Consider the following 21,780-nt stretch of genomic DNA (forward strand, 5'->3'; position numbering starts at 1 on the left):
GCTTGCATGTTGGTCCTGTCGGACATGGTTTTACACGATTAGGCTAATCAGAATGTCCCTTGATTATTTGTACTTTGACAGCTGAGTGGATGTGAGAGACAATGGTATTTGATTGATGGCCAAGTTAGTGGGTCAAATACTCCAGTAAAAGAGAGTGGAAGCTTCTTGACTCGCAGTTTGCATATGACACTTAACGTTGACTTGCGTAACCGTGTTTAGTATCAACGGTGCGAAATAAAGTTAAATCTAAAGGCTATGCTCCCAGCAGAATGAAAGGACACAGTAGAAAATTACACAGAAGCTAATAAGAAATTGACCTTTTAATATCCTCCCCATAGTATCAGCATCCATCCAGGTGTCAATTTCTTTAAAGGGTGTACAAGAAGTCAGGACGATTGTCACCCAGCTTCTCGGCTTCCTTCTCCGTCATTCCTGCAACCAAGTGGTCTCTCTTCCCGGCCAATCTAGCTGCGTTCTCTCTGCGTAACAGTAGATGCATTGCAACACTACCACCAAATAGGCAGATAATCATGTAAGCCATGACAGTCGCATGGCCTACTGTGAACTCTGGTCCCTTGAAGTAAATGTTACTGCTAACAATACCGTTGAGATTTCCCCAACCGATGACGAATCCGAGAACGATACCACGCTTATAAACACCTTCAGTATTGTTGCTAACCCATGAAATGGTATTTGCAATACATGGGTAAATACCAAGGGCACCTAAGAATGTACCTGCATACTTGATGTGGGGATTTTGTGACCCAAGTTGCAGGCCAAATCCAATAACACCTATGAGTGAGGTAAAAATGTTGAAGACTCCACGACGCTTGGTACGGTCGGCAGCGAGACCGACAACGATTGTAAGGACTGCAGCGCAGGCGTAAGGGGGAACTGAAAGTAATTGTGCGCGAGTAGTTTTATATCCCATCTCGGCAACCTAAATTGGAAAGTCAGTATTATCCATCGGATACAAAGTTTGAAAACAAACGAGGAGATTGAAAGTTGGTGGTGTCTGAGAAGAGAACAGAGAATAGAGAATATGAGATGAAGTCAAAAAGTGGAGGTTGGGTTCCAGGAAGAGGAGGTGGAGGCCATTTTTAGTCTACTTGTCCTTCTTTCTACAGAGCAAAGCAACCCGTACAGCAAACTACTGTGCTTGAAATCTGAAGGCTTGAAGACGCTCGGATCATATTAAAGTCCTGCACGGACGTTTATAGAAGCTTGCGTTCTGAGTCTTCAAAATGAAGAAAATACCTCAAAATGAGGCGGCGGCGGCATTAATCAAGGTATTGGTGAAAGGATTGAACTTACAATGGTCGGTAGGAAGAGAGAGAAGGCATACAGAGGCATATCCGCACCCATATACGTTATCCTGTGTTTGTCAGTAAATTAAACAAGTTGGGGTGATAGAATTTTCAAAAACTCACATTCCCAACCACATCTTGTAATCTTTCACGGCAGCCCAAAAGTACTCCATTTTGAACTCTTCATGTTCAGCGCTTGATTGCTTGTCTATCTTGAGTCTGCGAATAACTCGAGCACGATCTTGCTCTGAAAGAAAGGTAGCGGTATCGGGGAAGTCATGAACAAAGAAAAATGATAGAAGACCGAATCCAACTGTAATGACACCCTCAATGATGAAGATCCATGCCCAGCCTGGTCGTCCTCCCAGTCCATCTAAGTTGGTAATAGCCGCAGCAAGTAGTCCTCCAAAAGATCCGGAAAACGCGGCGGCAGAGAAGAAGATAGCCTGAACCGTTAGCCGAGGAAAAGCAGTTAAGTATTGCATGAGAACGTACTGCCCGAACACCAAATTCATCACGCTTGTACCAGCATGAGAGGAAGTAGTTTACACCAGGGTATAGACCAGCTTCAGCCATACCTAAGAACCATCTAGCTGCCATAAGACCTTTAAAAACCACAAGGTTAGCCTCACAGGACAAAGACCCCAAGAAGTATGAGACTTTTACATACCAGACCAATTCTTAACATATCCCATTGATAACATAGCAACACCCCAGATAGTCCTAGAGTATATTAGACAATGAAATATCGTCGGGGAAGGTTGACATACATGATGATAGGGATGAAAATAGATGGGCGAAGGCGTTTTAAAAGAACATTGGTCAACGGTTCAAAGACCGAGTACGAAACGAAGAATATCGAAAGAGATGCATTGTATCGTCCAGTTGACATCTTGTGCAAGTCTTTTTGGAGGCCATCGATCTTCGCATTTCCAATGTTTGTTCTGTCCAAGAAAGCAAGTAGATAAAGGATACAAAGCTATTTCAGAATTAGTATTTGAACTGAGAAGGGAAACTATTGTTGCAAACGTACCCAGGGAATCAAATACAGGTCCAATTTCCAGACAAGTTTTCGGTCGATGGCCTTGCGCTCTGTATCTGACAGGTGCGCATCAGGGTCCGCCGGGAGGTTAGAGTGAATTGCCGCAGAAGCAACAACCTTTTCCTCATCACTGGTGCTGCCAGTTCTTGCATGTCCGTCGGAATCCATGATAAACAAAAAGTATTATGTACTAACGGAAAATTGAAGAAAAAGAAAGTTGAAAAAAAAGAACTTTGTAAAAACAAAGTAACGGAAGAAAGGGTCCTGGACACTCGTGTGTATTTAAATTCGACCTGTGGCTCAGCATGGGAAGCTGCGGCGAGTGATTGAATGTCGATTAGATAGGTGTAACTATAGAATTATGCAGTCGAATTTCGAATTTCCTTCTCTGTGCTATGTTACTTTACGTCGATGCATGTATCAAGGGTATTTTTACTCGGGAAAAAGTCCAGGGTAGGTTAGAAATCCGTACAGGTGCCAAATTGAGTTTTTCTAAGAGCTGTTGAATTGAAGCCGTATTGGTGCCAGAGACCCCTCCCTTGAAATGGTGAATCCAATGATACCCTTGAGGGAAGGCTACCAGATTTGGACATGTGCAGCTAACCACTTTATCTTACGCATGAAAATTTCGTGGCATCCCTGAATGGTCATTCAGCCACCAACAGTTTTGAATCTAGATATGAATCAATGACACAAAGACGGGTATCACAGGATTCACCTGGCATTTTTCACCTCTAGAGTTAGATGGTAGTATAAATATCCTAGTAGATGAGCTGTTTGGAATGAAGTCTGGCCTCACGAGAAGTACCGACAGTATGGTAACCACTCGGTCTTGAGGTCGTTTTATATTGATATGAAAGCATTCGATCACATATCAATAATGCTTCAGAAGGGGTGAACATAAATAATGACAACGGCAGGACAGACAGAAAATTAAGGGGATTGAGCAGAGACGGCCCAACAAAGGTGGCCCATAAGTTGCGGCCGTACAGTTGTTTGAATAAGCCCCACGAATTCAATCGGGTTATCAATCTATATATATCTATATTCATGATTTGGTAGGTATGATGTGGTTGTACAAGAACGTCTCAATGTTGATGCGCCGATGAAGAAATCGGAGACGGGAAAAAGGAAGATGGGAAAACATAACGAGAGATCTGGTATCAAATCACAAAACGGTGTCCAATAGGATAACATAATGTATTAATAATTTTGCCTGAAATCCTTTGGTGGAAATGAAGAAAGTGATCCTTGGCTCCCGCATTATTCAAGTAAGCTTTTTTTCACGCTCCGCACACATGCTAACCGAAAAGATTTCGACTAGCGGAGTAAGGGGGCACTAGGGACTTTTCCCGGAGCTAAAAACTAAAGAATGCTCTCCCTCTGATATTCGATATCAAAACTTAGTAATCACTACTTCGGATTTAGAATATAATGAGAAGCATCGGAAAAGCCTTTGGATCATTATGATCTTGGGCTTTATTGATATCTTTCTCTACCTATCAGATTCAGGCTCGAGTTGGGGTACTGGGGTATCGGGGTGTGTGTGTAGAAACCATTGAAACCACGTGATATCATCTCGATTTGAAATATCCGAGGCACGGAAATCTGAAGTTCAATTTCAAAAGTCATTCATCCACATTTTACTGCAGCACACTTTATTTTGTGTTTTAACTTTCAATACCTTCCCCATATGTCTATCACCCCCCCGAGCATGTAGCAAATCTTTCCTAGGAAGATACAGACAGAAGTATACGCGGACGTTTATCCTCCAGAAGAAATGACGTCCTCTGCATACAGAAAGTGGATTTGCTTCCAATCAAGCATGGACTCCGATCCACAATAATATATAACCTGGGGAATGAACATCAACCAGTGGGTCGATACGCTCATACTCGCTCTGGTTGAGGAAAGACCTCCGCCATGTCCAATGTCTGCCCTGAACACCAAATCTGTATGGTTGGTTGATTAACCTGCGCATTGTCAGGTAAATCGAACTAATGTCGTCTTCTAAACGGCACTTCTTGTCCACCAGATGGTGTTGGATTGACGGGACACTTATCAATTTTCAATTTCTTTTAGCAAATTCATTCTTCAGTTATTTGATATCAAATTTCGCATTTTGATTGTTTTTTTAGTTATAAACAATTTTAATAATTCCTAAGATATACGAATTGATATATCAGAAGATTTCCACGAACCAATTTTTGGTAGTGTCCCGTCAGTCCGTACATCCACTGGTGGTCGGTTTGATAAGTTTCTTCTATGTCTATGTTATCTAAGTCTATTGGGCACAAATACACATTGCTTATTCATAAAAATTTCGTCCGTTCATTACGAGTAGTCACAATATCTATATTGTATGACAATTCTAGACCTTTGTCACCTCCCATGACCCTGTCAAGAACTTCTGATCCTTCAGTTTTCCTTCAGCGTCAACCTCAAGCATACCAATGTCAGTCCCCTCAGAATTCACCAGCCTGGCCTTAGCCCCCTTGGTAGTGTTGTATAGACGAACTTCAACATCTTGGGCATAATCATACACAGTCTTAGTCTGCTCTGGTTTTCCGAGCACGAGTACTGTATTTTCCCGGACATATAAGGGTAGGGTGTCGAACGCATGGTTTTCTTTGAACCACCCAGGTCCACTCTTCACTTCGTTAGTGAAGAAGTTCGTCCATTTACCCTTTGGTAAATAAAACTCAACATCCCCAGATTCTTCAAAGATTGGGGCTACGAGTAAACTATCTCCAAACATAAATTGTCGGTCGAGATACCACGAGGTTGGATCATCTGGGAATTCTAAGCACATAGCTCGAAGTGAAAGGGGTACGCCCAGCTCAACAGCTTCTTGAGCTTGCGAGAAGATATACGGCATGAGTCTTGCTTTCAATGCCGTCCATTTTGAAAGAACCTTGGAGCATCCTTGATCCGATTTGTCGTCCTCATCCACTGTCCATGGTACACGGAAAGAATTGCTACCATGAAGTCTGCTATGAGAACAAAGGAGACCAAAAGCAACCCAACGTTTGTAGATCCAAGGAGGAGGATAGCCCTCAAAGCCACCAATGTCAACTGACCAGAAGGCAAAACCAGAAAGTCCTAGCGACAAGCCTCCTCGAACCGATTCAGCCATAGCTTCAGGAGTTGATTCGCAATCACCGCCCCATTGCAATGGGAAACGCTGAGTTCCAGCAGTAGCAGTACGTGCGAAGAGAACAGCTTCATCCTTTCCATATCGGTCTTGCAATGCCTCATAGACAATTTTGTTGTATAAGAACGCATAGTAGTTATGCATCTTTCTTGGATCGAGAGATGAATCAAACCATTGGACATCCTTGGATGGGATGCGCTCTCCAAAATCTGTCTTAATCGAATCCACTCCCTTATCGAATAGGCCCTTCAAGCAGCCTACGTACCACTCTGTAGCCTCAGGATTGGTGAAATCAATAATTCCCATTCCCGTTTGCCAGAGGTCCCACTGGAACACATCGCCATTCTTACGTTTGAGTAAGTAACCTTTACTTGCCGCGTATTTGAAGACGGGAGATGCTTGACCGAGATATGGATTCACCCAAACGCAAACCTTCTTGACAAGTCCTGTCGGAAGTTAGCGGGGTTTGGCGCGTACTAATTGCACAGAGCTTACCAGATTCTTTAAGTCGAGAAATTTGAGCTTTCGGGTCTGGAAACATCTCAGAGTCGAACTCGAAATCACACCAATGAAACGCCTTCATCCAGAAACAATCAAAGTGGAATACTTCAACTGGAATATCTCGTGCACTCATCCCTTCGAGGAATGAGTTTACAGTCTTTTCATCGTAATTTGTGGTAAAACTAGTGCTCAGCCAAAGTCCGAAACTCCAGCTTGGTACTTTTCCTGGCTTTCCGGTCAAAATTGAATACTTTGTCAAAACCTCTTTTGGTGTTGGGCCATAAATAATGTACCTTTGGGCAGTCAATATTTGACACTCAGTAAAGATCCAATACAAGGTACATACCACTTTAATCTTTGGCCTTCCACACTGGTCTGAACTCTGCAGCATCTCTCGCTTCCGATTTCCAGGTCCACTTTATCAGGTGTATCGATGAATACACCATATCCCCGCGAACTCATCCAAAATGGTACATTCTGATATCTCGTTAGTATCGCCCACAGATTCAAACGAGGCAAAACGAACTTTGTAAGCTTGGTCGCTCGAAGTTCCTCCATCTGCGTTCCAAAGCTCAATAGACTGGCCAACCCTATTGAATGCTCCAAACCTCTCCCCTAAACCAAACACGGATTCTCCGACTGAGAGTGTCGATTGAGTGAAGATATAATGTTCAAAGTCCCTCATATCTGCGATTTGCATAGGATTGCTAGTTGCAGGACTATACGCTAAGCCAACACTTCGATTGAGCAAGGATGTAAGTTCTTTCGAGCCATCTGTAGCATGAAATCGGATTTCGAAGTCATGATTGCCAGTTTTCACGGTAGCCGATAACGATCCTGATTTCAGAGTGGTTGACTTTTCTGTTTTCGCTATTTCGACTTGACTGTCCTCTGGCTTTCCTTCTGGAAACAGATCGAAATGAGGTCCTGGATTGAGAGCACCCAAGAAGTGTGTGGTCTCGATGGATATCACTCCATCAAATGGAGCTTCTATATCCTTTTCAAGATCAATATTTATTTTATACTTATCAAGTGGATTGACTTACGATCGTCAAGGTACTCAAATTCAATGAATCTGACCTGGCAAAAATCTTTCTGGTTGGGCATAGCAAACTCAATGCTTTGCCATCCTCACGTTCCGTAATAGCATATACCTCTTCAGCGTATTCCAGTCGTTTCCCCTCCGCCGGCAACCACATTCCATCTCTGAACTTCATCCTGAGAACTTCTGTTGTAATCTGCTAAGTCAAATGATTACTTTGTTATTTTCAAATTAAGAATCAATCTTCGAAGTCGAGCAATAATAAAGTTCACAATCGATTCAATCTTATTAAAAGTTCATATACACACCTAACTGTCATACATGTTATTTCATCAAAACACCCCACTTCCCAATAATTAATTCTGGGTCGTCTTATTTTTGGCTAAATACAATTTTCGCCAAGGGCTCCGATACGCTGATTTAGTGAGGGGTAGCTCTATTTATCCGCCCATACCCGCTCCGCCTTGCATATCCACACCGGATGAAGAAGTTGAGATTGAATTTTCGCACGAATATTGTTCCGGAAGGACATCCACCGCAATTTTGGAGAGCTTCCACGAGTTAAGTTTGAGAATCAATTAAGATTCTGATTTCCAGATCCTTTCCACACATCCATCCCCACGTATCACGAGCTCTTATACGAGTGTCTAAGGCTGCAGGTCGAAACCAAGATGTATTTGCGGGGGGCGCGGGATCAATTGTCCTAGATTCGGCTACCTTTGTCTCGGGTTGCATCCAGACTGGTTGGCTCGGATCCATGAACCAAGATCACGTCTTTCCCCACAAGTCACCCCGACAAAAGTATCTCTTTACCCAGTGAATAAGAGAGATGAGAAAATGCAACTAAAGATGCAAGGCCGAATATGATGCTGGAAGGTGCACTCCGTGGTCTGGGTCGTTTTTCCTGTGAGCATTAAATAGCGAAGCATTCCCAGCGTCAGATTCCTTCTACTAAGCATACCTTTCAAGAAGATATTACTTCTTCTCCATACTTAAGATGAAGGTCCCCTCAGCATCTGTGGCGGCTTTGCTTGCCTACACCGCCAATGCGTCGTACACCAATTCCACTCCAGTGTACAAGGATCCAAATGCAAATGTGGATGACAGAGTTGCGGATTTACTGTCGCGGATGACCATCCAAGATAAGACTGCCCAATTGATCCAGGGCGATATCTCAAATTGGCGTAACATGACAGATGGCACGTTCAATGCAACCGGTTTGGCATGGAACATGGCGACTCGCGCTGGTCAATTTTATGTTGGATATCCAGTTGCGCAACAGCTGATTGCGGACGGAGTAAGACAAGCACAAGACTATCTTATGCATAACACAACCTTGGGAATTCCAGCTTTGGTTCAAAGTGAAGGTATTCATGGTTTCTTGATCGGAAATGCGACAATCTTCAATTCGCCTATTGCACAGGCTTGCTCCTGGAATCCTGACTTAATTAAGAAGATGGGAGCAGCAATTGCACAAGAGTCACTTGCTCTTGGTGTTAACCAAATCTTTGGACCATTGGGAGATTTGGCCCGTGAATTGAGATACGGAAGAGTCGAAGAGACCTTTGGCGAGGATGGATACTTAGCAGGCGAGATGGGGTATGCTTATGTTAAAGGTACGTTAACCAAATTATTAATCCGGGAGAGTAGTTCTAATAGAACTAGGTCTACAAGCTGGAAATGTCAGCTCGACAGTGAAACATTTTGCAGCCTTTGGAACTCCTGAACAAGGATTGAACACTGGCCCACAACATGGTGGAGAAAGAGAACTTCGGACCACCTATTTACCACCATACAAGCGTATGATCATGGATGCCGATGCTTGGTCTATCATGTCTGCTTACCATTCATATGATGGTGTTGCACTTATCGCTGATTATCACATTCTCACTGAAATTCTCAGAGAAGAATGGGGGTACAAATACTGGGTAACCAGTGATGCTGGTGCGACAGATCGTCTCTGTGATGCTTTCAAGATGTGTCGATCTAAAGGCAACGGACTACCCATCGATTCAGATGCGGTAACCATGTTTGTAAGTAATCTTCGTATCGAGTTGAAGCTCTGCTAATCACACACAGGCACTTCCTGCAGGTAATGACGTCGAGATGGGTGGTGGCTCTTTCAATTTCCAAAAAATCCCAGACCTTGTCGAGTCTGGAGTTTTGGACATCGACATTGTAGACACCGCTGTATCGCGTCTTCTTCGCGCAAAATTTGTCCAAGGTCTTTTCGAGAACCCATATCTCGCAGCACCAGCCAATGAGACTGCATCTTTGATTCACACTCAAGAGCATATTGACTTGGCTCGAGAACTTGATGCTGAGTCGATTGTCTTGTTAGAGAATGGAAAGGGTGTTCTTCCTCTTTCAAAAACGGCCAATGTTGCAGTGATTGGACCCATGGCACATGGATTCATGAACGTATGTTATGGAAAATCATTCTTGCATTCTTTATCTAATCAGTTCTAGTATGGTGACTACGTCGTTAACGGAAGTATGTACCGTGGAGTAACTCCATTGGACGGAATACAAGCTGCTAGTTCAGGAAGTAAGATTTCAATCTCAACGTATATTTATGCCATAGCTAACCTTTTCTAGGCGTTACATATGCTCAAGGTTGCGAGCGCTGGTCCAATGACCAGTCTGGATTTGACGAGGCTGTTTCCGTTGCTAAAGCTGCCGATGTAGCTGTCGTCGTTGTCGGAACATGGTCGAGAGATCAAAACCAACTTTGGCAAGGACTCAACGCCACAACAGGAGAGCATGTCGACGTCTCATCCTTGAACCTTGTTGGCGCCATGCCCCACTTGGTCAAAGCCATCATCGATACTGGAAAACCCACTGTCGTCGTCTTTTCTTCCGGTAAACCCATCACCGAAGCATGGATTTCCGCAAACGCATCTGCACTGGTCCAACAATTTTACCCCTCCGAACAAGGAGGAAACGCACTCGCCGATGTCCTTTTCGGTGACGTCAACCCAAGTGGTAAACTCTCTGTCGGTTTCCCATACGATATTGGAACTACCCCAATTTACTACGACTACTGGAATTCCGGGCGTCCAAACTACCCAGGAGAAGCCTTCCCCAACGGAACTCTCTCCTTTGGCCACCAATATGTCCTCAACTCCCCCATGCCTCTCTACGAATTCGGATATGGAAAATCCTACTCCACATTTGAATACTCAGATGTTACCCTCTCAGCCACAAACGTCACCGCTAATGATACCATCACCGCCACGGTATCTATCACTAACAACTCTACTCGTGATGGTTCGGAGGTCGTACAACTTTACGTCCAAGATGTGATTAGCAGCGTCGTTGTTCCAAATATTCAGCTCAAGGGTTTCTCTAAAGTAGCAATTAAAGCCGGAGAGACCGAAACCGTCAACATTGATTTAAAGGTCGAGGAGGTCGGATTGTGGAATATTAGAATGAAATATGTAGTTGAGCCAGGAGACTTCGTCGTGCAGATCGGAAGTTCGAGTGCGGACTTGAGAGCAAATGCTACTTTTACTGTTATTTAGAAGGGTATTTGATCCTGTGATTATATATCATAAATAAATTGAAATGAGTTTAATAAATTTATTTATGTTCGGTCTTTGCGGTCGTATCGATTGTTAAATGTTTATTTCTTCGTGATGTCTATTTTATAATTACACATGCTTCTTGTAGAGCATGATACAAATGGATTAAGACTCAAGTGCTAATGTCATGGGTACTGAAGCTTGATGCTCGAACACATGAGTTGAAAGTTCTCCAATATCATTTCCGGCAATTATTGCGATAAAGGTTGTAAATATCATCCTTCAATCGTATCATCCCACAAATCCAAATTTGTCCAATTTTACCTGAAGATTATTTGAAATACACTACAACCTACAGTACATAAATCATACAATCCTTAAACGCAGTCTCTTCGCGAATCATCTATGACAAAAAGTATAAATAAGATGGGTGCAACGTTGGATTTATAAGCTTATGTGTCTCAAGCTAATTGACAATCTCAACGACCATCAGGGAGTGGGATTCGTCATCTTGGGGAACATTACAAGTGCGGGCCATCGTTGTGTATGATCTCAAATGGTAAATTGAGCTTGGGCTTGGTGTTTCTGACGATGCTGCGGATATAGGTTATTTTAAGGTACTGAAAGATGAGGGATCAATAAGGTTGTACGTACTTGAGATCTGACTAAGGGGCTTGGCTAGTGGACATGATTTTGATGATGACGTCTTTTTTCAATCATGAAGGTGACGAATTACTTGAGATGAATGGAATTGGTTGTATGAATTACTAAAAAGGTATCAATGATTATGATATTATCAAGAATTTGTAAACTTCGAGCGACTCAAGATGTACGGAGTATCATGAAGCTATTTCACACGGAAATGCGATCGCAAAATTCTTCCCCTCGAAATGCACCAACCCCGCCCCTTGAATACGATTTCAACTTTCCAACGCCATTCAAAAAATCCGCCGTATCCCCCTTTCTTTTACTCTCTCCTCTCTAGAAACCGTTACAAGCACCACTTCCAGCCACACTATTCAAATCCTTTGGAATAACTCCCGCGTTTACCGCATCCAAATAACTCCAACGGTAATCATTCAACTGTGCCTTCCAAGTCCAGAAAATCCATCCCAATGCGTGATTCTCATATCCCATGACTTGTGCCTCGAACCATTTTTTGTAAAATGCACCTTGAGTAGATGTCGTCCAGCCCGCTGTATCTTGTACGTTGTCAGGAGGAGAAAGAGAAAACTCTCCTACGACTGTCGGGCCACCGGTGCTGGAAATAGGATTATATGTGCAAGAAGATTGGAGGTAGGCGGTTTGGGAGACGGCCACGTTAGACCATTTAAGGTAGCGGTGCTCGTCGTCTATATGTGAAAGTATATGTTAGAAATCTCATTGAGAGAAAGATTGGGTTGTGCGAAGGATTTTGGGAAAGGAATGGAAAAATAAAGAACTTACAAGCCAAAGAAACACCCCCAGCCAGTCCAGCGTTTGGATCTCCAGAGCCCCATCCTTGATCCATAGCCTGAACATGCAAGAAATTGTTCGGCTGTACACCTGCCGCTGATTCAGCAGCTCGAATGGCCTTGTATGCCGCGGGATAAAACTGCGAAATCATACCCGCAGCCTGGCCAGCATCTTGCACTGGTTCGTTCACAATACCAATCATGCCAACATTTCTGAAAGCAGGGTTTTTGTGAATATTTGTTGTGAGCCAAGAGAGGAATTGTACTCCACGAGCATATTGATAATCAGCATAGAAACCGGGAGTCGAGGCATATTGTCCTGAATCCGGATTACTTGCAACTTGCGCTCCAGGAGCTCCATGCATATCGATAATGATGAAGAATCCGGCATTAGCAGCCGTGTTGCAAATACTCTCAAGATACTGGAAACCGCCTTGAGGAAAGTGTTCACTATCGGCATAAACCAAACTTTCCATCATCCAATATCCGACTGGGATTCTAATTGTGTTGATACCGAAGCTTGCCATTTGTGCAATATCATTAGCATTGATCCAAGTCTTCCAATGATTTTGAAATGCAGCATTAGCTTTTGCTTGTCCCAAACCAGCCACGCAATCGAATTCAGACTGGTATGGACCGCAACCCATAGCTGACCATGCGGTTTCAGCAATCCATGGCTCGAAGACGAAAAGAGATCCGAGATTCACACCTCGAATCTTGCCGGATGCTGGAGTCCAGCGACGGGCTGTGGGATGTTTCGCTTCTGGGTTGAAGAGAGATACTCCATCTTCTGAACGGAGATCTTTCTCACCACCTGGCATCCAAGCGCCAACTGTGCTAGCCAGGAAGGCAGTAAGAAGTGTTGAAATGTACATATCGAGGTAATGGAGTAGAGAACGTTATTCCGAATTGCAGATAGGAGTTATGAAAGGTATATGGGAAATGGGAAAAGAGAGTTGATACACCTCGGTTCCAGATTCACTATAAAAAAAAAGAACGTAAAGGAAATTTGCAAAAGAGTGTGGAAATTTTGGAAAACGGCGCGTGGCCAAATGAAAGTAACTGCCACAAAGGACTTGAGATGATAGAGGACAACCCCGTGCATGATGCCTCTTATAAGATATTGCAGAACTATTCATTTGAAGGGTAGGTTCCTTTCGGCACACTAGTTGCCCTTAATAATCACAGCGTTCCATCATAACGTTAAATTACACCTCGATAGTCACAGTGACTAATCATAAGATCAAGTAAGGAGTACACAAAAAGGGCCGTCTTTGTGTCCCGTCCGTCCGGCCATGAACTTGTTTTGGGGCAGTGTCATATTGAAGTTTCATGACATTCCCGCAAAGTTTAAATAGACGTTTAAACATCGTAAACTCAAAGACGAAGGAGATGAGTATGGCAGGGCAAATGTTCCTTCAGCGTGATGCCCATGAAGCGAATTGTCTGGTCAGATGTAAGGCTGGTTTGGACAATGAGTAAGCTGATTGGACGAAACATCAACACGTTATTGCGGTCTCAGGGTTTCGTTAATTCAACATGAGATCTGGTCGATTCGTAACCACTTGTGTAACGATGAACATCTCGATAAGAAAGGTTTGAGCAACCACTAGTGATTATTGGGAATGTGCTTTCCCCAGTAGAATAGCAGAAATGGCGGGGAAGTTAAGACTAATCAGATGGGTGTACCGACAGTAAAGAATCCAGAATCCTTCCAATTTCGCTTGAAATGGTATGTTTCAAGACTACCAAGCTGCGGATTCGACCTAAATCATTCTTTTTGAGACTCCGAGGATCTTTGGTCAGCTCTTTCACTAGAGGTTCGCCTACCAATATAGTTTTCTCCGTCTTTATTGAACGAAGCCAGCTCAACTTGGAAATGGATTGCCATCCGCTCAACGGCAGACGTGAGAAATCACCATAGCCCGACATGAATTATACTCTCGCGATTTGAAGAGAAATCCAGCACGAAATACCAGACACAAAGCTCAAGGGACTATTTGATTGTCGATTCTGCATGTAGAAGTTCGAGACCTTCATCATCAAACTCGAATTTGGATGTCGATTTTAGTGTTTAAGCCTTTTTTTTTTCGGCCACGAGATTGAATTTATTTTAGCGATAAGCGAGGTGTGCGTCTATCTGTATGGAGGCACAAGCACATGATCAGCTAGCCCCTATCAGCCATACTATACTAAGTTCACGCTAGTTCAGCTAAATTATACATTGTAGTGGAGTCTCCGCTCCCATCGATCGTTTGCATTGGTGAGACTAGACACGCACACGATTGTCAAAATAAGTTGTACACCAAGCAAACCTTATAGTCAATACTCGAATTTCATTTTTTTCAATCAAACACTTTCAATATTCCATTTCGAATCTAACAATTGAATGCATTGAATGTTCGAAGTTAGTTTAGATATTCAGACATATATCTCTGAAATCCCACCTTAATTCGTGGTTATTTTGCTTATATGGAGACTAATTGACTTCTTAAATCATTTTTTATTGCAACTAAGGATATGATTGACAACGCGTAACAGTGAAATCAGAACGATATCAAAGTTACTTCGGGGAGTAATCATGCTGGACTTAAACAGCATTCGAGGATCAGGAACCGCAGGCGGAGTATTCTGACGAAACGTACCGTGGCGTGCGATGAAGGAACGATGTACAGTTGCACGGTACCCGACCCGTACATGAGTTCTCCTGCCGTCATTTAGATTCTTCCTTCACTCGGTATTTATAGAAGATGTGTCATGAGTGTGCTGCTGAGCTGATGAGATCTCACCTGGAGTGCTGCCGCTAGCGGACCTGTGGGCTGTAGATCACCTGCCAAACCACCAAAATCCCAAAATGCCAATATGCTGATATGTTCACTGCATAAACTACCAACAACAACACCAACTTCTTTCAATTCTGTTATAAGTAATAACCTCTCAATCATGTCTATCTTTAATCCATTATTTTCCATTGCATTGTTTAATATACGCAAAGCCAGCTTCCTCGCTGCAGTTTTCCCACCTTTCCAATAACGCAAACCAAATTCACATATTTCTTGAGCTGAAAACATCTCTGGGATCTTCCCATGATTGGTTCACAACTTCGTATCTTACTTGATAAATCTTTGCAACCGGTGAGGATCTTCAGGGTCCCAAGTAAGAGATCTACGAGAAGCTCAAAAGCTAATGATTGATGACTCAAGTGGACGTCTGACCTCAGGTAATTAATATACATCGTGCAGATATCTCTACGTAAATACCCAGTGGTAAGCCAATTTCATCAGTTGGCTGTTTGTTCTCATACAAACTTCATACATCATGGTTTCTCTCAAGAATGCTATACAAGCTTGGGCGGCTCATAACGTCGTCCGCAGCGTTACAAATTCTCGAGTAGACCCTTCTTGCACTAAAGCTATACCATCAGATATCACTATTGGACAACCTCAAAATATATCAATCACAAGTTCAGATGTCAATCGATCTTACCTTATCGTCGTTCCACCCCTCTATACATCCCAATCTTCGACTCCCGTCATATTTTCTTTCCATGGAGGCCATCGAAATGCATCACAACAACTTGCGCTGGATCAAATGACGAATCCTGAATTCAACAACTTCGCCATAACGATATACCCTCAAGGAGTCAAGGTAACGAGATCCCCTAACTCAAAAATAGGCCAAAGATTAACAAAAATTAGGGAAAATGGGAGGGCAACCCTGGAAACACAGCAAATGACACTCAGCTCGTCAGCGATATAATTGACAGTCTTGACAAAACATACTGCATAGACAGCAAACGCATATGGGCTACCGGTAAATCTGATGGGGGTGGTTTCTGTAATACTCTAGCCTGTGATCCCATCCTCTCTACCAAAATTGCTGCATTTGCTCCTGTCTCTGGTGCATATTATATCGACACCCAGCCATGTTTCCCAAACAATGTCACGATCCAATGTTCTCCAGGACGTCCCAAGATTCCCATGCTTGAGTTTCATGGCGGTGAAGACTCGACGATTCATTATGATGGACAGGCTAATCGGTCCAATCAGTGTATACCGACTGTTCCGCACTGGGTACATCAATGGGCCCTGAGAGATAAGTTGGAGCTGAAAAATGTCACGACTGATTTGACGCATGACACGGTTGTGTATAGTTATGGAAAGGGAGAGGATGAAGGCTTAGTACAGCATGTTTTTGATAAGAATTTGGACCATGATTGGCCGAGTACGGTGTTGAATGCTGATCTGATTGGGCATGGGGAAGGACCGGCGAGCTTCAATGCTACGCCTATTATCTTGGATTTCTTTCAAAAGCATATCTTACCTTAATTTTGAGGTTGGTGGATCGTCGATTAAGGATGTTCTATGGTCCGGATTGGCAGATGGGTTATAAGCTTCTGATTTCTGAAAATAAGATACGACGTTGGGGGTGGAATTCGTGTTTCAAAACATTTGATCGTTTATCTAGATCCAGGAATCGAAAGCTTTCGATTTTTGAACTGCATCTTAAGGATGTTTCAATGTTTTCCAAACCCTGTGCCAAAATTATTTTGTTATTCTGCATTCTACCTCGTATTGTGAAGGTACTTCCATTGGCCTCTCCTCATAAGCCATTTACCATACGTCAATATTCGATAATTTCAAGACCCATTTGTCAAGAATATTCTGTGATTGCGTGTGCCGAACCATTTTTTATCAGGCTCGTACTGCTAGTAGTTGTAGCTCAATTTACTCCTTATCTAGAAGCTGGCGACATCCCACATGTTACGAATAGACTGCCTACATCATCGACGTATGATTGCACCCCATATATAGTCTCTCAGTATTTCGTACAATGCTTTAAATAGATTCTTCGAGTGAGAACTAATTGTACCTGGGAGACATGTTTGTCGCAAAGGCCTATGTTCAATAGACAGGCAGTGCAATAGCCTCGCCATTTTCAACCATATTACCATAGAAGTGTGTCACATATTCCAATGCCCACCGAAAATATTCAAACTGTTATATTGAAATAGACTGTTATGGTGAGTGAACTAAAAACAGTGTCTCAATTGAATATTCCAACGACTACAGTTTCATTAGCTGGAAGAACTAATATACTATCATATTTCTCTTCTCGGAGTGTTTTGAACTCAATGGTAGCATCAATGACGTCAATCCCTTCATCAGCGCGAGAAGTGACAAGTTCATGAAAGACAAAAGCCGTTAAACGACAGATTCTTGCCCGAACATTGGCTCTCCATGAACACACTTTGGACAGGACGTTATTACTTCGGCAAATTCAGACGCATGTGCACCATGAACATCCACAAGTATGTGTTCAAGCCATGAAGCTTGAGCATCAGGAGGGGAGAAAGTCATACCGACTGTAGTATAAAGCAGCCCGCCAACCCAGAAATGGCTATTGGGTCACCCATGACTCAGTCATCGATTGATTAGAAAGGGGCTATTGATACCCACTGCTATCCGTGGTCAATCATTCAGAGATTCTGAACTTAAATTGAGACTTGAAATTAATGCTGAAATCAAAAACAAAACTTACATAAATTTTGATGTATTATATCAAATCATTCCACAAAGCTCAAACCAAACGTTTGAAGAACTTTATGTAATTGGATAGTTCATTCTCAATCATCTTATGCATTTTCCACTCAGTGATCATCTTGTTCTCCAGAATTCGCTTGCGAACTACACATCAATATTTCCTCAAGGAAAAGCTTTCGCCTTCTACCTAAGACTACCTCCATTTTCGCTTATGGTTGTCATGACTTGCAGTACAATCTATTAATACTGTTCCTTGGGAAACTTCAATCGTGAGTGGTTGATTTTCATAGAAGTTGTACTGTTTCTAAATCTAAATCTAGTGTACATTCATACGGCTCATCTTTTAGCAACAATTTGACTACTGAATGAACTTCCTTGAATACCATACTTCTCTTACACTAAAAATTTATTCCTTTTACTACTGTTCAGCACATCTTATATAATCTTACGCTAACATCTATAATTGAACAAATTCGAACAAAAAAATCTAAACAAATATGATATCAACTCTATCAATATCATAACAACTTTGTTGCCTTTTGATTTGAGTTGTTATGTCAACGTTTGCTAATACTCCCAAGTCATCGAATTCGAACCGAATCCGAGATATCTATAATCCAAGCTCAAGATATACAAATTCAAGAGCTCAAGAGAAATCTTCGAAACATTCTATCAGTAGGAGTTGTTTTGGTTCTATTTTGCTTTGTCGAGATATCGATATAGTAAATCTCTATGTAAGGATATTCGGTAAAAAATGGGACCAAATTTCTAACATTGTTTTAGGATTAATTTCAATCTACAGCCTCGAAAAATTAGTTCCTCTATCTATTACCTTTCGACAAAATAAGTAATCCACTAAGGATGTTTCACCAGAGGAGTCAATGAATGAATACACAAAATGAATCATACCTCGGCAAGATACCTCTCTTTTCTTTGATTAAGGGAGGCAAGCTTAAGATCATCTTAGAGGTCACTAAACACGATAAGCTTGTCTTGAGCTTTTGTCACGGATTTACTAGCATAGATATTGTCACGCTTTAGGCATCAACTTATCATATGGTCGGCGCTCTTTCTTGTTTTTGTTCCTCCTCTTGAGCTCTTCGTAGAATATCATATATTCTACCACAACAATTTTCTCGCAACGTGATGGTATGGTTGATTGAGTTAGCTATTGGAACTCTTTGCGTGAATATTTTGCTTGATTGGGTGGCGGATATCACATGTCTAGACAGCACCTGAGGGAATAAATGATCGTTAGAGATATTTTGATATGATCATCCTGTATGTTACATGTGACTTGTTGTATAACACCATGCCCCTCTTTCCAAATTGGAAAACTTGGAATTACTAGCAAGCTCACTGGGAAACACTTGATCTTGATTTAAAATCAGGAATTAGTATGACTTTGAAAATATCAACAGTGGCGAGCTCGCAGACATCTTATATAATATCTTCAATATCTTCACACTCGATTATTTCGAGAAATTCTTGCAAATTGATGCTTAAAACTACGAGTTCGAGGAGTTTGATTGCCAAAGCTCAGTGTTGAGGCGGACAAAGCATTATTCGATCAATCCTCAAGGACCGCGACTAACACATAAATCGAGGAACAAGGGCTGGTTCGGATGTACAGAAATACGTCGAATTTTTTTTTCAAATAGCAGAGTTTGCATTCACGTTTGGTCGTAAACGCGCAGATTCTACAAAGCATCTTATAATTCAACGAATTATCGAAAGGACTTTCTAGAATCTAAATCCGATCCACATTTTTGATGAAATTTATGTGAGGAAAAAGTCGTACGGCGGTCAGGAAGGGTAGTCCGAGTACTCACTTCAATCTATCAAAGAATCGGTTCTTTTTCTGAGTCATTGTAGGCTATCGTAGGCTTCAATACTCCAAAATTCTACTATATATACTGAGAATACCCCATAGCTATAGTCGTATACTTTTTGAAATGAATTATTGGCATTGAAGCGATCCCCATATCCGCTTGTTCTTTAGCCAATTAGTGAACGGCAGCAAAATGTAACGCAGTTATACGTTCCACTTCTCTTGCTTTTGAGGGATTATGCAGCGAATTTTACATGCAAACGACAAAAGTGCGGCCCGTCGAATTCTGTAGTTTTACAGAAAATGCGGGGCCCGCTGCTTCAAAGAACTGCGAAGGATTCAACGGATTTAATCGCGGAATTGACATGCAAACTATCCCCAAGCCTGGTGATACCTTCAAGGCGCCAATATTGACGATTCCGGGTTTCGATATGGCTTCACTAGCGAGTTCGTCATAAAAAACTACGGACGAAGAGCAGTTGATGACGACGGCGACCAAGATGGCGAGCGCAGAGAAGAGGGAGATCGTAACGCTGGTGACATAGCGGGGATAATGATAACTTCAACTTCTAACTTTTGAACATAATCTCCTTTTAAAACCTTCCCCATAACGCTTGACTACAGCGCACTAGACTTCTTTCTTACTAAGCATGTAGGGTTGCCGCCGATTTATCCAGAACTTTGCGACTACATGCAGAACGACTTCGAAGGAGATGAATATCAACCCAACATGCCCTCTCAATGTGACAGCATTATATTAAACTCAAGTCGAGTAAGAGAAAAAAGAAAGATAAACCATTCAGCGAGTGCTTCAAAATCATAATCTGGGAACCCCTCCTGTTGCAACACAGGCTCGATCCAATCACACCTACACAATAAGTTTGCCATGGCCTGCGAGGTGGTAGAAGCATGTGATATGACTTGTTTTGACTCAAAGAAAGATGTGCCAGGTTTGATCAATCAAATAAGCAGTCCGTAAACTCGTGAGAGAGATAGCATAAAAACCAGGAAGATGCAGTGTTTTTTATTTGCCGGAGATTCCGGGACGATGGCAATGGCCAAAATTACTCCAGGAACAACTTCCGTAACAAATCACGGCAACACTCTTTATAGGCTCGAAGCAAACATGCTACATTTGCAAGAAAGAGGGGTATCGATCAACTAAATACTCTCAAGAGGGGCAAGAAGTGAACACAGGGAGAATTTTGAAACGAGAAAAACAAGGCCTTCGACAAACCATACAATTAATGAATCACTAAGAACAAGGGGGAAGCTCCTAACACCGAGTCAAATCCCGATGCCGAAAGGAGAAACTTTTTTGCAGGATTCGACATCGAAGATACAGTCGACGATGGTTTCTCCAAAAGTCCAGGACTGCAGAACAGAGCTTGATGATTGATATTCTGGTTTCAAGACAATGCTGCGAGAATATGAAAATTATGGAGATGAAGTGCATCGACCGCAAATCAATCCTGAGGACGCAATGACTAAGGATGGTTCACGTTAAGTACCACCAGTAAGTACACAGACTCACAGAACAATGTGATAGCAAAATACAATTTTATATCAAAAAGAATTATTTTTATAATTTAAATTAATTTCGAATTTTAAATTAATTTTATTCAAATTGATATATTGTATTTTTCAAATATTAAAATATCACGGAGGTAATAGCTATATCTAATGGTCACTTTGATCAGGAGATAGGTGTGACGATCCTGTCATATTAGTGGATCGGCTAGATCCTCACGTGATCCACAATCCTGTATATTACCACTTCCTTCCGAAGAGCTCTTTTAACTCTTTATCTTAATATTCTAAATGATGTAATCGTTATATTATACTAAAATCATATAAATTTTTTAAGCTTTTGATTACTCCTATAAAGCTTCCTATCACTAGCCCATTCGCCAAATGTCTACTGCCTTCCACACCCACTCTCCCAATACAACTATTTGTACAACCTTCAATCAAAACCTCTCCCTAGCTCCACTCCCACGAACCTCATTCACCAATAAACTAATACCTCATTATCATATCATTTAAAGTTTTCTTATTCTATCAACAATAAATCCAAAGATCCTAAACCTAATATACAAACTACAGAAACTGATCGATTTAAAGCATCAATATACTCGCATAATCGATATCATAACGAAACAGTTTATTCAATTGATCTGCTAAGCCAATTCACATTCTATCAATACTTTCGCCATTCCATCAGTATTACTAACAAAAGATACATTTCAAACAGATCTCCTCTCTTTCGCTCATTTTATCTTTCAACAACTCTCAAAACCTTCTCCTATTGATTTCAAAGCCTTTCTTACAAAATAATAAAATCACAAAATATATACTTCCGCAAAGCGATCGACAACATTA

At 41.9% G+C, this 21,780-nt stretch overlaps 5 protein-coding genes across 5 annotated transcripts; 2 read left to right on the plus strand and 3 right to left on the minus strand.

The window, feature by feature from the left end:
* Positions 1-367: 367 nt before the first annotated feature.
* EAF02_003986 (uncharacterized protein) lies at positions 368-2,517 on the minus strand (the record flags this gene model as incomplete). Its single annotated transcript, XM_038900034.1, has 7 exons — positions 368-940; positions 1,315-1,375; positions 1,431-1,753; positions 1,803-1,912; positions 1,978-2,030; positions 2,078-2,286; positions 2,341-2,517. 7 exons carry the CDS (start codon positions 2,515-2,517, stop codon positions 368-370), a joined length of 1,506 nt encoding a protein of 501 aa, XP_038759741.1.
* Positions 2,518-4,720: 2,203 nt separating this feature from the next.
* EAF02_003987 (uncharacterized protein) lies at positions 4,721-7,221 on the minus strand (the record flags this gene model as incomplete). The annotated part of the gene is made up of 5 exons (XM_038900035.1): positions 4,721-5,949; positions 5,999-6,297; positions 6,351-6,481; positions 6,531-7,001; positions 7,051-7,221. 5 exons carry the CDS (start codon positions 7,219-7,221, stop codon positions 4,721-4,723), a joined length of 2,301 nt encoding a protein of 766 aa, XP_038759742.1.
* An 822-nt stretch (positions 7,222-8,043) lies between these two features.
* On the plus strand, positions 8,044-10,570 carry EAF02_003988 (uncharacterized protein; the record flags this gene model as incomplete). The annotated part of the gene is made up of 5 exons (XM_038900036.1): positions 8,044-8,662; positions 8,712-9,079; positions 9,126-9,467; positions 9,516-9,594; positions 9,645-10,570. 5 exons carry the CDS (start codon positions 8,044-8,046, stop codon positions 10,568-10,570), a joined length of 2,334 nt encoding a protein of 777 aa, XP_038759743.1.
* A 741-nt stretch (positions 10,571-11,311) lies between these two features.
* On the minus strand, positions 11,312-14,059 carry EAF02_003989 (uncharacterized protein). The gene is made up of 3 exons (XM_038900037.1): positions 13,718-14,059; positions 12,017-13,486; positions 11,312-11,922 (listed from the first exon to the last, which is right to left on the minus strand). The coding sequence occupies exons 2-3, from the start codon at positions 12,897-12,899 to the stop codon at positions 11,552-11,554; spliced, it is 1,254 nt and encodes a 417-aa protein (XP_038759744.1). The 5' UTR covers positions 12,900-13,486; positions 13,718-14,059; the 3' UTR covers positions 11,312-11,551.
* An 847-nt stretch (positions 14,060-14,906) lies between these two features.
* On the plus strand, positions 14,907-16,550 carry EAF02_003990 (uncharacterized protein). The gene is made up of 3 exons (XM_038900038.1): positions 14,907-15,158; positions 15,228-15,672; positions 15,723-16,550. The coding sequence occupies exons 2-3, from the start codon at positions 15,343-15,345 to the stop codon at positions 16,350-16,352; spliced, it is 960 nt and encodes a 319-aa protein (XP_038759745.1). The 5' UTR covers positions 14,907-15,158; positions 15,228-15,342; the 3' UTR covers positions 16,353-16,550.
* Positions 16,551-21,780: the final 5,230 nt, after the last annotated feature.

This window comes from Botrytis sinoallii (assembly GCF_014898435.1).
Source record: "Botrytis sinoallii strain Bc 23 chromosome Unknown BSIN_006, whole genome shotgun sequence".
In the NCBI taxonomy this organism is placed as follows: Eukaryota; Fungi; Ascomycota; class Leotiomycetes; order Helotiales; family Sclerotiniaceae; genus Botrytis; species Botrytis sinoallii.